This window comes from Ictidomys tridecemlineatus, chromosome 4, assembly GCF_052094955.1.
Source record: "Ictidomys tridecemlineatus isolate mIctTri1 chromosome 4, mIctTri1.hap1, whole genome shotgun sequence".
In the NCBI taxonomy this organism is placed as follows: domain Eukaryota; kingdom Metazoa; phylum Chordata; class Mammalia; order Rodentia; family Sciuridae; genus Ictidomys; species Ictidomys tridecemlineatus.
The window spans coordinates 190,906,202-190,918,617 of NC_135480.1; the positions used below are offsets into that span (position 1 = coordinate 190,906,202).

General features: G+C 53.9%; 1 protein-coding gene across 17 annotated transcripts in view; it reads left to right on the forward strand.

Annotated features, from left to right (window-relative positions):
- Window positions 1–12,416, forward strand: part of Znf618 (zinc finger protein 618) — a 153,093-nt gene that overhangs the window by 131,289 nt on the left and 9,388 nt on the right. For 9 of the 17 annotated variants that reach the window (XM_078047999.1, XM_078048009.1, XM_078048001.1 and 6 more), the window contains 2 exons: window positions 3,270–3,353; window positions 5,928–6,005. The exons of 2 other annotated variants lie outside the window; for them this stretch is intronic. In XM_078047999.1, coding sequence (XP_077904125.1) covers window positions 3,270–3,353; window positions 5,928–6,005 — 162 coding nt within the window. The remainder of the gene's footprint in view (window positions 1–3,269; window positions 3,354–5,927; window positions 6,006–12,416) is intronic. 6 more of the 17 variants (XM_078048000.1, XM_078048010.1, XM_078048002.1 and 3 more) reach the window with 1 other exon arrangement.

The window sequence follows — 12,416 nt, forward strand, 5'->3', positions numbered from 1 at the left end:
CTCTGGGACAAACGTGGGGCCCAGCTCTGCCGCGGGCCGGCTCTGTGACCTTGGCAAGCCACCTAACCTCTCTGAGCCAGGTCCCTTGTCCTAAGAAAGAAGGTTGTACAAGACGATTTGCAAACTTTTAAAGTCATAGAGTATTTTCTCCCAAATCAAGGCCAAGGGGCCTGTTGTCTTTGGCCTGTGTAAGCTTCTACGACTTATTAGTGGCCAGCATTTGAACATGAGGAGAATTTTGATTTCTAACTGACACTGAGAAGTCAGGCCTGGCCCCTGGGCCCACGTTCCTGCAGGGTAGCAATTGACTGTCTCCTTTGCCCCGGAACACGTGTGCTCCAGCTCGCTCCAGCTCGCCATCCTGCCCTCTGCCTCCCACCCCCGCGGCCCCCCAGCAGGGGTCATTTCTCATCGTGTCCCCTCTGTTGTCTGTGTTCATCCCGCCCCGTTCATGTCTGTCACCTGCCTGGACCCTGTTGGCATGAGTTTGCACTCTCCGCTTCTCATATAACTCAGTCTAAAAATGTCCTTTTCCTGTGGAGCTGCTGTCCGTGAAGCAGGTGGCTGATGAGAGCTTCGTCCTCCTGGCTGCCCCGTAGCTGGCACTCCCCGTGAAACCCTGGCGTGAGACAGAGGCCAGGTGGGACACTGGGGGACGCCAGCTCCAGCCTTTTCCTGGTCAAGGCGTTCTGGCTCCAGAAGGGTGAACAGGCATCAGACAGTCCCCAGGGTCATTCCATCTAGAAAACAAACAAGACCTGCCCCGTACCAAGCACCCCTGCACCCCTGCCGGGAACGCTTGGATTCGTACCTGCAGAGAACAAGCCTCGGCTGCCTGCCTGGCTTGGTGGGAGTTGGGGTGGAGTGGCCATGTGGGGTTCCGGGGACTTCTGGCCCTTCAGTTCCCTTGAGGCCAGAGCCAGCCCCTCAACATGCAGGTGATCTGAGTGAGCGCTCAGATGAATGAGCCGCTGGGTTTGTGTGACCGATGACCCCGCTGGGTGAGAGCCGTGCCCGCCTCTGCTCAGGTTCTGGAGGCTGCTCTGGGCAGGGTGTGGTGGTTGATGTTTACAGTGCTTAGATCTCCCGAAAGGAGAGGAGTCAGTCAGCCTCGAAGGCCGTGGGTTTTGGGGGACGGTTGTGTTTTTGCTATAGTAGTTACAAATTGAAGCAGCCAGGTCATGGTGGTATCATTGGCGGTAGACGTGGACGCACCTGGATAATGGGATGTTGGCTTTCAAATCCCCATCTGCACTAGAGCTTTGTGGCTGGGAGTTTGCACCCAAGTTCTGCAGAGCACGGCCCACAGGGGCTGATGTGGCATGTGGCAGCTGTTGAACCTCCATGTTTTGAAGCAAGTGTCCAGCAAGCTGGGGCATGCCTGGACTGCCCCTGTGACTTAGAAGAGTCTTGATGGGATCACTCCTGGGTTTCCCAGCTGGGCAGGCCAGAGGACACCAGGTTGGGAGCAGGAACTGGCAGGGCCTGTGAGGTGGTGCGAGCTGGACGTGGCCACCGCCCTCATCCTCCTGGAGTGTGGAGCTCTTGTGTGTGAGAGAACACGTCTGGGACTGGGACTTGACTTGGAGCCTCACACACTGGCTTTCCATCAGAGGCACATGAAGCAGTGCAAATTTTGCACAATTGGTTGAGCAGTAGGGGACCCCCCAAGAGTTGGCAACATCCGTTGTGTTGAGTTCCAAACAGATGTTGGTCAGAACAAAACTCCCACAGAGGTGGGCACCTGTCCCCTTGCGGACACAAGGGTTAAGGTGGAGAAGGCGATTGCTTCCTCACTCCAGAGCTTCATAAATGGAGGCGTGGACTCCCCCGGTGACATCTCACTGCTGTCTTAGAGGGCTGGCAATGCACCCTGGGCCTGAATTCAACAGCCCCTCTCTCTCTCTCTCTCTCTCTCTCTCTCTCTCTCTCTCTCTCTCTCTCTCTGCTGTGTTTCTCAGCCTCTCAGAGCTATGGGGGGATTAAGGGAGACCACAGCTGTGGAGTGTCTGCCCAGGGCTGCACAGAGTAGGTGCTCGGTTAGGAGGGCCTCCTTACAGACAGTTGGCAGGTGCTGTCTGAGGTGCTTGGCCCGGGCAGTCTGCAGACACCTCTGAAAGGAGCCTTGTCCCCAAGACGGAGCCTCCTTGTCAGGTGGGAGGGTGGGGAGAGCTGTGCCAGGCCGTGGAGCTACTCTGGCTTCCTTTCCCACCCATTGTCCCCATGGTTATTGGCGCCCTGGCACTCACAGCTGAGCACTTGCCCTTCTGGGGTAGGATGGACAGGATAAGACTGGCATTTCCCAAAATGGGTTCTTAGGTCCCCACTTTGGAGGGCTGCTACAGAATCTAGTATGTTTAAAATGGGGTTCCGTGGACCCCTGATGTTCCGTAGGAGCTGAGTTAAGTAAAGACGAACAGTCTCGTTCTGGGAGGACTTCAAGCCTTGGCTGTCCTCTTGCAAGTTACGAAGGGGACAGGGTCGGCTCACATCCCAGTGGACGTGTGCCCTGAGGCCGTCAGCTCTTGGAGTAGCGGTGTCCCTATGGTGCCAAGAATGTCTTGGAAAGCAGGTTCTCTTCCACCGCAGATTCTCTGTTTTGGTGCCTTCTGCAGGTGGGGCGGGGCTGGGCCTGTGGTGTCACCTGCCTGCACCCTGTTTCTGCATCGTGGGGTTTTGAAAGAGAACCAGAGAGAGGGCCGGCCACTCAGCAAGCTGCAGCCCACGGGCAGAGATGCCAGAAATCACTCAAGGGTGGCCGAGCCCTTGTCCCCGCCCCTGAGTGAACTGACCCCTCACTTTCCGTGCCTGCCATGCCCCCTGACCCAGGATGCTCTGCCTGCCGCTGGTGACCGCCAGCTTGGGAAACTAGAGTCGGCTGCTTGACCTCCTGCTGATTCAAAGCCGCCCCCAGGAAACGGGCCGCCGTCCTCCCTGCTCCTTCGTGGGGCCGTGGAGTGGGGTCTGCAGAGGGAGTGGCTGTTGGCAGGTTCAAACGAATTGGTGTCACACATGTGGAACCAAAGATGGGAGACCCAGGCCCATGTGCCATCTGCTCACTGGCTGGATTTCACCTGTGTCCCTGGGCAGCTCACCCCCACGGTGCCTAGACTTCCTGGGCATGGCCAGGAGGGCCTCCTGGGGCCCCACTGTGCTGTTCCCCCAGCAGAGAGCCCTGGGCATTCACCAAGCCCCAGGGCCTCCTCCTGCCCTCCCTGGAGACCTCGTGCTGACTGTCCCCATGGTTTTCTGTCCTGTCCCTCTCCCAGCAGAAAGCGCCTTTAGTCGGAGAGTAGAAAGCAAAGCACAAAACCACTTTGAAGAGACCAACAGCAGTTCACAGAACTCCAGCGGTGAGTGTGCCCGTGACACCGGTGCTGGCTGGCACCACAGCCACCTCCATCCCAGCCCTGGTGGGCTGAGTCTTCCTGGTGCATGATGGGTGGGAGCGGGGGAGGCTGGGGCTGGGAAGGGGAGGGACAGCAGGGCCAGGCAGAAGCAGGAGGGGCCTTCTCTTCCAGGGCCACCCTTCTGTGGCTCTTCTTTGTCTGCTCCCCGTGGAGAGAGGAACTCCCCTTCCCAAAACTTGTCCGCCAGCCCAGATGGGTGGCCTCAGAGAGCCATTGCTGCTTTTAACACTAATGTTGCAGCCGGTTTCTTCCTAGGAGAGGCAAAGGGGGTACAGTAGAGAAGGCTCTGAAAGCCAGAGGTCCCAGATTTCACCCCCACTTTGGACCTGGCACTGTCCTAAGGAGGATTCCCTTCCAGCCCCTTCAGCGCAGGCGCTTTGCCGTTTCCTGGTGGTGTCTGGCGCCCCCTGTTGACTGCCTCGGGCAGGACCCTGGCAGAGCACCCCAGCCTCTAGAATGGCCGCTGTGGGGTCAGCCTGGCAGGCCACAGGTGGTCACCAGCAGCCTGTCCAAGAAAGGCACAGCAGGGACAGCCAGGGCTTGAGGGAACAGGCATCCCGCCACTGTGCTTCCCTAGGCTGAGGCACCTGTGGGGACAGGACTCTGTGCGGTAGCTGGGGACACAGATGGTGATGCAGCCCCGGCCCAAGAACAAGCCAGCTCCACCGCCTGGCCACTAGCGGCTTCAGCCAGTGCCTCTGTTTCTCCCCGCTGTGGTGACCTGGCGGAGCCGCAGTGAGTGCCCCGGCCAGTGACGCACTGAGGCACGTGGGGCTTTTCCTGGTGGCTGGGTTTTTTTGTTTGTTTTTTTAGTAAACCAGTGAAGCTTGAGTGCCTAGGGACGGGGCTGGGGCTTTAGATGACGTCACGCACACCACCTCTCCAGGGCAGTCTGTGAGTGGAGGGGTGACTCGCCAGGCAGGACTAAGTAGCAGCAGGGGACTGGAACAGAGGTCTCCCGATGTGCCCTGGGCTCCCAGCCACGCCACCCTGCACCCCCTGTGCCTCTCGTGCCCTGGAGCCAACTCTGCTGTCGGGAATGATGCCGTCATGGGCTGCTGCCACCGGCAGCCACCATTTATTGAGCGCTTACTATGTGCCTAGCGTGTGTGCGGAGCGTGATGTGCCTCACCCGTTTCCATCCTTACCCCATCCCCGTGGGAGGCAGTGAGGAGACTGAGCTCAGGAGAGTTGATCGTAACCCCATGGCCCACAGACTGTTGCTACTCCCCCATCTTGCCGACCGACCCCGGGAGCACCTTCCGGCACTGCCCCAGGTGGACAACCACGTGGATGTTCTCTTGTTAGGACTCCTGTGTCCTCACAAAATCCTAGGGGGATGACCCAGCCTGATCTCACCCTGCCTGGAGGCCCCAGCACCCACGGGAAGCCTGCACTCTCTGAAATGTGTGACCCACTCCATGCCGCCACCACCCCATGCTTCCCCCCAGATTGTGCACCTGGCTGACGGGTGCTCCCCACTCCTGGGAGCCCCATGCGGCTCACAGGTTAGAAAGAGAAGTCATGGCGGTCACAGAACCGCAGACTGGGAGAGACTCAGCTAAACGGTTTCTCTTTTTGCAGAAACTGCAAGTCCCCTGATTCCCAATCCTTCCCCTCTCCCGCAGAGTAAGTGACCATCCTGTTGGGGGGCTGGAGAGGGCAAGGCAGGGCAGGACTCGGCTGGCCTCCTACATCCCTGACCTGGGCTTTGGAGACCGGCTTAGGCCACCCTCCTGGGCAGGCGCAGCAGCAGGTGGGAGGCCCCAGGGCCAGTGGACAAGTTTGGACAGGGCAGGGCGGAGCCCTGGCCCCAGGCAGCCTGCCTCTGCCCCTCAACCCTGCCAGGCGTCCCCTCCTGGCCATCAGTGCAGCCTCTGGACACCTCCTTGGAGCTGGCCAGCCACCTCCTCTCTCTGCCTCGCTCTTCCACTGTTCTTTTCCCACTTCCTTCCTCTCCTCCTCCCCCTTAGTGCCCTGCACTGCCTGGAGTGCTGGGGACAGAGCTGGCAGTTCAGGCCCAGGCGCCCTGGCTCCCTTCTGCTGCCTCCTCCTGTCCTCGCCCCACCCCCAACCCGGCCTCCCGCTTCCTCACTGAGCATGTGTTGGCTGCTGTTTTTTTTGTTGGTTCATACATTCATTCATTCATTCGTTCACTCATTCGTTCACTTGGTGAATGTGACTTCTGTTGTCTCAGGTAGAGGGCTGGGCTGTGGCACCAGTCACTGTTCTCAGAGAACTCTTGCTCCCTGGATGGGGTCCTCCCCAAGCCCCTCCCAAGTGCCCAGAACGGTGCCTGGCATGCAGTAAGCGCTCAATAAATAGCACTCCACCAGATCCCGTGATCTCCAGCTGCATGTCTTCCTCTCTCCGTTGCTCCCTGTGTCCCCAGCCTAGTGCAGGGGAGCAGACAGGCTGGGCCCGGAGCCCTGAGCACCAAGACCCAGCGTATGTTTGGGTCCCCACAGAAGGTGCCCGGGTGTGTGCTGCCCCTCACGCTGCCCCGTCTCCCCCCAGAGCCCTACACCTGCGGAGCCTGCGGGATCCAGTTCCAGTTCTACAACAACCTGCTGGAGCACATGCAGTCCCACGCAGGTAAGGGCGCCCGCCAACACCGGCTCCTCTCCTGCCCCCCCTCAGTTCCTCAAACGGAAGAGAGACTGAGGTCCCTGGGAAAGCCGCACTTCCCTGGACGTCGCAGGATGTGAAACCCACCCTCAGAGAGTCCTTATCAGTCAGCTGTTTATGACACAGGGTGGTCTGCGCCCTGGGGTCCGCACAGGCCCTGTGGGAGCACCGTTGGGGTCGAGGGGGTCAAAGAAGGCTTCCTGGTGGCTGTGAGGAGCCTCCCGCCCAGGCTGGGCTTCAGCCAGTCTAGGACGGTCCCATGCACTGTGACACGGGGTCCCGTAAAATAGTTGCACTCAGAGCCAGACATGGTGGTGCTTGCCTGTAATCCCAGCTGTTCAAGAGGCTGAGGGAGGAGGATGGCAAGTTTGAGGCCAGCCTGGACAATTTAGCAAGACTATGTCTTGAAATTACAAAAAAAAAAAAAAAAATTAAAGGGCTGGGAATGTAGGTCTGTGATGGTGCATGCGAGGTTCAATCCTGGGTACAGAGAAAAAGCAGATGTGGGAGTCACTAGGAGGGCTGCTCCAGGCAGACTCCTAGACCACCCCCTGAACCAGGACCAGTGTGAACCTCTAAAGCGAGTTCAGAGCCACCGCCCCGAGACAGCCTGACTGGCAACGTTGCAAGAGGAAGCACATCCCGGAGGGGGCAGCTGGCTGTGGGTCTCTCTGTGCCTCAGGGGAATCCTTCAGGGGCACTAGAAGGCCTGTGTGGAAAGCACCCTGCCCACGGGGTGGCTCGGTTGATTGGCAGCTGCTGTTGATTCTACTGTCATTGTCGTGGCTATCATTTGTACCCCTCGAAGGTTATAGATCTTTCCTATAATCCTCCATGCCGGGCTCAGCCAGCGCAGAACACAGCAGGACAGGGCTCTGAGGGGAGCCGCTGCTCTGCCGTGAGCTCCACTTGTCTTCGTCCCACACGTATTTATTAGGGATCTGCCATATATCAGGCACTGGTCCGCACCATCTTTGGGCTGGGCCATTAGTTATTTCTCATGAGCTCTTTCAAATCAGACCTCTTGAGTGGCAGCCAGGACACTTGAGTTCCAGTTCTGCTGCAAGGATGTGCCCTGACGCTGTGTGACCTCAGGCAGGAAACTCTGTCCCCATCCCTAAAATGAGGGTACACAGAACCCAGGTCGCCAGCTGTCAGCCACCTTCCTGTGTCCCCGGGCCTCCCTCCTGCCTTTGCCCTCAGCATCCCTCTCCTGGCTCAGACACCTCAAGGCACTTAGACTTGCCCCAGGGGAACCGGAATCCCTGAGCTAGTGACGGTTGGCAGTCTGTGCGGACCACCTGAACCTGGACGTGCCTGGACCCAAGGCCTGCCGCCCTGTACCGCCCTGCCTTGGCCACCCTCCACCTCAAAACCCTGGATGCTCCACCCACCCCCTCCCAGCTTCTGGACCTGCTTCTGGAAGCTGAGCCCTAATTAGGGAAGAGCCTCTGCCAGAGCTTCCCCACCTCTCAGCAGTGGGAGGACAGGAGGCCATTAGAATGCAAATCGGGGCTGAGCCCTGCGGTGGCCCCGCCTCTCCGGGCATCTCAGCTTGTTTCCGAGGAGTTTCCAGTTGCTTTGTTCTGGTCGGGCGCTGCCAGAGAATGGCTGGCCAGCGAGGCAGGCAGAGCCCGGCTGAATCCCAGCCAGCTGAGTCGGGATTAAAGGATTGGCTCCGGGGAGGGCAATTAAGCGTCATGAGCTGCGCAGTTCACAGCGCCACTGATAAAGAGGATCAGCCTCGAGTAACACCAATCTCATTAAGAGGCTGCTGAATGGCACGGGCTAATTCTCGCTAATAAACTTCCTTTCCCGACTGTAGGCAGCCGGTCTGCCCTGGCGACAGCTCAGAGTGTGTACTGGCAGTAATGATACTGGCGACAGCGGGCACTCAGCGCTCGCTCGCTGGGTGTCGGTGTGGCACTCGGGGCTTTCTGTAGGGCTTTTGTCAGCTGGTTGACGTTGCCGGTCCATTTACACAGGCGAAGAACGAGGCTCAGGGAACGTGATCGCTGGCCCCCAGTCGCACAGCCCCTAAGACGGCTTGACATCACTCAAACTTCTGCTTGATGCCAGCCTTTGTGCTCAGGGTTCTGTGCACGTTCACCTTACCTCTCAGGAGATCCCAAATCAGTGCCCGTATTAACCCCACTTCACAGAGAGGAGACCCACACACGGAGTGGTTTGTGACTTGCTCGAGGTGATGAGGTCACTGTGGTGACTAGACCAGGCTCCCTACCTGCACATGAACTCCAGAGCCCCAGTGCCCAGCCTCCTCACCTGCAGCCACCAGCACACCCTGGGGAGTTCGGTGGTCACAGGCCTCCCTGCCAGCCCCTTATTGAAGTCCACTCAGGAAGACCGTGGCTGAGGCGGCCCGCGGCCTTGCCAGCAATGATGAAGTTGGTAGCTGGCTTCCGTGGGACTTGGGAGGTGGCTGCACCGGCCGGGTCTGTGATCCCTCTGAGCTGCTTCACCTCTCGGGGCTTGGTTTTCTCGTCTATGGCGTGGGTTTATCCGTGCCCTCCTCAGGGCTGCATCAGGTTGCAGAAATGGGCTGTGCTCGGAGCTCCACGTCCCAAGCCCAGCAGCAGCCAGGGCCTGTTTTCCCATCACCGTCAGAAGCATATGTTGCTTGGGACCAGAAGTGTTTCAGGTTTGGGATATTTTGAAATTTGGAATACTTGCATGTCCATGATGAAGTTATCACAATTCTTTATCCCTTCACCATGAGTGGAAGCATGAGGGTCACTTTTGCTTTATGTATACCTTAGACTCGCAGGCTGAAGGTGACTATCCTATGTTAACACACCTGCGTTCGGCCTGCGACCCATCACCTGGGGTCGGGTGTGGAATTTCCCATTTGGGAGGTCATGCTCAGAACCTTTCAGGTTTTGGAGTGTTTTGGATTTTTAGAGTGGGCGTGTTCTGCCTGTTCTGCTTGGTCCTCCTGCAGTGTTCTCTCTGAAAACAACCACTGTTCCCCCTTCACACCCAGCCCTTCACGGAAACGCATGGGGCAGGGCCACGTCCAGGTAGCTGCGTGGAGTGAATCTCATTTTCAGTACAAGCTATAAATCACGCCCTTTCAGAGCTTGGAACCAGACCTAATTTATATCAGAAGGAGTGTCTGAGGGATCTGGAGGAAAACATTTACAAAACATCAACCAGTACTAGATACTGTTGTCAGTTCTACGTCCTGTGTAAAGGCAGAGAGAACCAGCCCTGCAGGGTACCCAGCCCCGGCATTGTGCATGGAGGGGGGGAAACTGAGGCCCAGAGAGTTGAAATGAAGTGTCAAGTGGCAGAGTTGGGTTCACATCCGGGGCTTTCCAATCCTGGTGCTCCAGGGGAGAAAGTTAACAAGGCAGGCTGCTGGTTCCCATGGGGACACTCATTTCCCCTTTGTAAACGGAAGCTCTGTCCATCAAAAGCAATGCATTCCCTCCACCAGGAAAAGGCATAGTATTTAGAAAATGAAGAATCAACCATAGTCGCTCTATTTAAAGCTAACCACTATTACCAACTTAATGGGTTTCTTTACACTATTTTAAATTAAAATCAGATTTCCTGAGGCAATTTACATAAATGAAATTGACCGCTTTTTTAAGAGTACGATTCAGTAGGTTTTGACAACTGTATACACTGTTCAGCCACCATCACCATCAAAATATATGACAGTACCATCAACCCAGAAAAGTTCCCTGGTTCCCCCCCACCCTGACAATGGAACCCAGAACTAACTACACTTTCACTATTGTTCGTCCTTTCCTGGCATTTTACATATGGAGGTTTCCTGCTCGGTGACAGTAATCGCTTTGAATTGCTGAATAGTATTCCATGGTTTCCATGTGTCACAAGTTCTTTATCCATTCACCATTGATGGACATGTAGGTCTCCAGTTTGGGGCTATTGCAGATAAAGCTGCTGTGAGCTTGTGCGGTGCAGGAGTCCTTGTAGGTGTCTATTGTAACTCTCGAGTGTCTACTGAGGAGTGGAGACCTGGGTCCTGTGCTAACTGTGTTTAGCCGTTTGAGGACTCTCCAAATAGCTCCCTGCAGTGTCTGCAGCATGTTTCCATTCCTGCCAACAGTAAGTGAGGGTCTTGTTCCTCAACTCTCAGGACACTTTTCGTTACCTTGGATTTTGACTAGAGCCATCCTAATGCAAGGGAAATGGGTATTTCATTGTGGGTTTGATTTGCATTTCACTGGTGGCTAATGGCCTTGAGCATCTTTTTGTTTGTTTATGGGCTTTTGGGCCATTTGTATGTCTTATGGGGAAGAGATATCTACTCAGATCTTTTGTCAATTTTTCAATGTTTTTCATTTTGTTATTTAGTTGTGCAAGTTCTTTGAACATTTAGAGCACCCCTACAGATAGGTCTATTTTATAGGTTGCCCTTTTGCTTTCTTGATGCTATCCTTTGAAATATAAATTTTTTTTAGTTTGTTGAAGCCTATTTACCTGTTTTTTCTCATCATCTGTGCTTTTGTTATACCTAACAAACCATTGCCTAACCCCAGATCACAAAGGCTCGACTCCTGTGCTGTCTCCTGGACTCCATGTTGAGTTGATTTTTGCATATGGTGTGAGGAAGGGATAAAACTACTTTTTTTATTTTGAAATGGAGTCTTACTATATTATTCAGGCTGGCCTCAAATTCATGGCCTCTGTGCCTCCCAAGTTGCTCGGGACCACAGGTGCATGACCAGCTAGCTCATAAAGTGTAAGCTTCTAACACTGATTTTGAGCCTAACTTCTTTTTCAGTATTGAATGCTACCAATAAACCCTGTTTATAGACAAATCACACACATTTTGAAATGTTTGTTATTTTCATTAAGTTCAAAACATTTTCCTAATTTCATTTGTTTTTTTGTGACCCATGAGTTATTTAAATGGATGATGTTTAATATTCCAATAGTTGTAATTTTTCTAAATATTTTTTTATTATTGGCTTCTAATTTGTTATACTAAAGCCAGAAACCAAACTTGGTATGATTTTGTATTTTTGCCCCACTCCCTTTTCTGGGAATCTGGTTACATGTACATCAGGTTGTTTCACGTTGTCCACTCGATTAATGTTTAGGGCTTCCAGTTACTAAGAGAAGAGCTGACTCTCTGGTTATGATTGTGCATTTGTCTGGTTTTTCGTTTCTCTGGATTTTTGCTTTATGAGTTTGAAAGCTGTGTTACATTTTGCATACACATTCACGATGATTGTGCACCCTTAGAAATTTGGCCTCTTTGTCATCATGCTGGGCCTCCTGTTATCGCTGGTCACGTTCTTTCTCTGAGCTCTGGTTTTCTGTAACATAGCCCACCCCTCCGCTCTCCTTTTTCCACTGTTCACATGGTACCTTTATTTAATCTTTTACTTTAAACTGCTTCCTCTTTATATTTAATGAGGTTTCTTAGAGATAATGTATTGTCAAGCCTTGTTTTTTTAAAGAACCCCTTGAGTTTTCTTTGGGATTTTGAGACATTCGCACTTAGTGTAATTTCAGCCCTGTTGGGTACAGATCTGCCGTCCTTCTCCTGATTCACTGTTCATCTGGTTTGTTCTCTGTTCCTTTTTTCTCTAATTTTCCTCCCTTATTTTGGGCTGAGAATTTTTTTGATTCCATTTTTTATCTGCACAATTGACTTATTAACTATAATCTCTGCTTTTATGGTTTTATTTGGGCTTAAGCTATCTATGCTGAATTGCCGACAGTCTGCTCTCCGTGTTGCTAGAACCTTCCAGGGGTACCTTCTGTTTCCCATCCTGTCCTGCCTGGTTCCACAGTGTGCCCTTACCTGTGATCTCCTCAGTTCATGGTCATGGTTTTCCAGTGGGCAGTCAGTCCCCTCTGAAGGTCTTTACAATGCGGGAGAGGTTTTGTACTTACCCACAGGCGCAGTGCCCAGCCGTCCTTCACATTCTTAGTGTCCCTCTCTTTCTTAGCTCGGATGAACTTCCTGTATTTCTTCTAATGAAGTCTGGTTTTTGTCTCTGTCTTAAAAGTCTATTATTTCACTTTAACTTGTTCCTCGTTTGTCCTTCACTCGCTGGACCCAGGACGCACGGTGGCCCTTTTCTTGTAGCACGTCCTTCTCTTGCCTTGGGCTGTGCAGTTCTTGGGGACAAGTCTGCTGCCGTTCTGCTTGTGCTCATCTGTACTTGATTCCCACCCCCTGTAGCTGCTTTCAAGATCTTTTTTCTCTTCATTGATTTTCAACAACTTGATCATGATGGGATGATGTGCGTTCGTTGTTTTTTTTTTTTATGTTTATTTCTCATTGGACATGATCGAGCTTTTTGAATCAAAATTTGTTGTCTTCACCTATTTTGGAAGAATTTTGTCTTGAGAGTTTTGGGCCCCTCCAGTCCC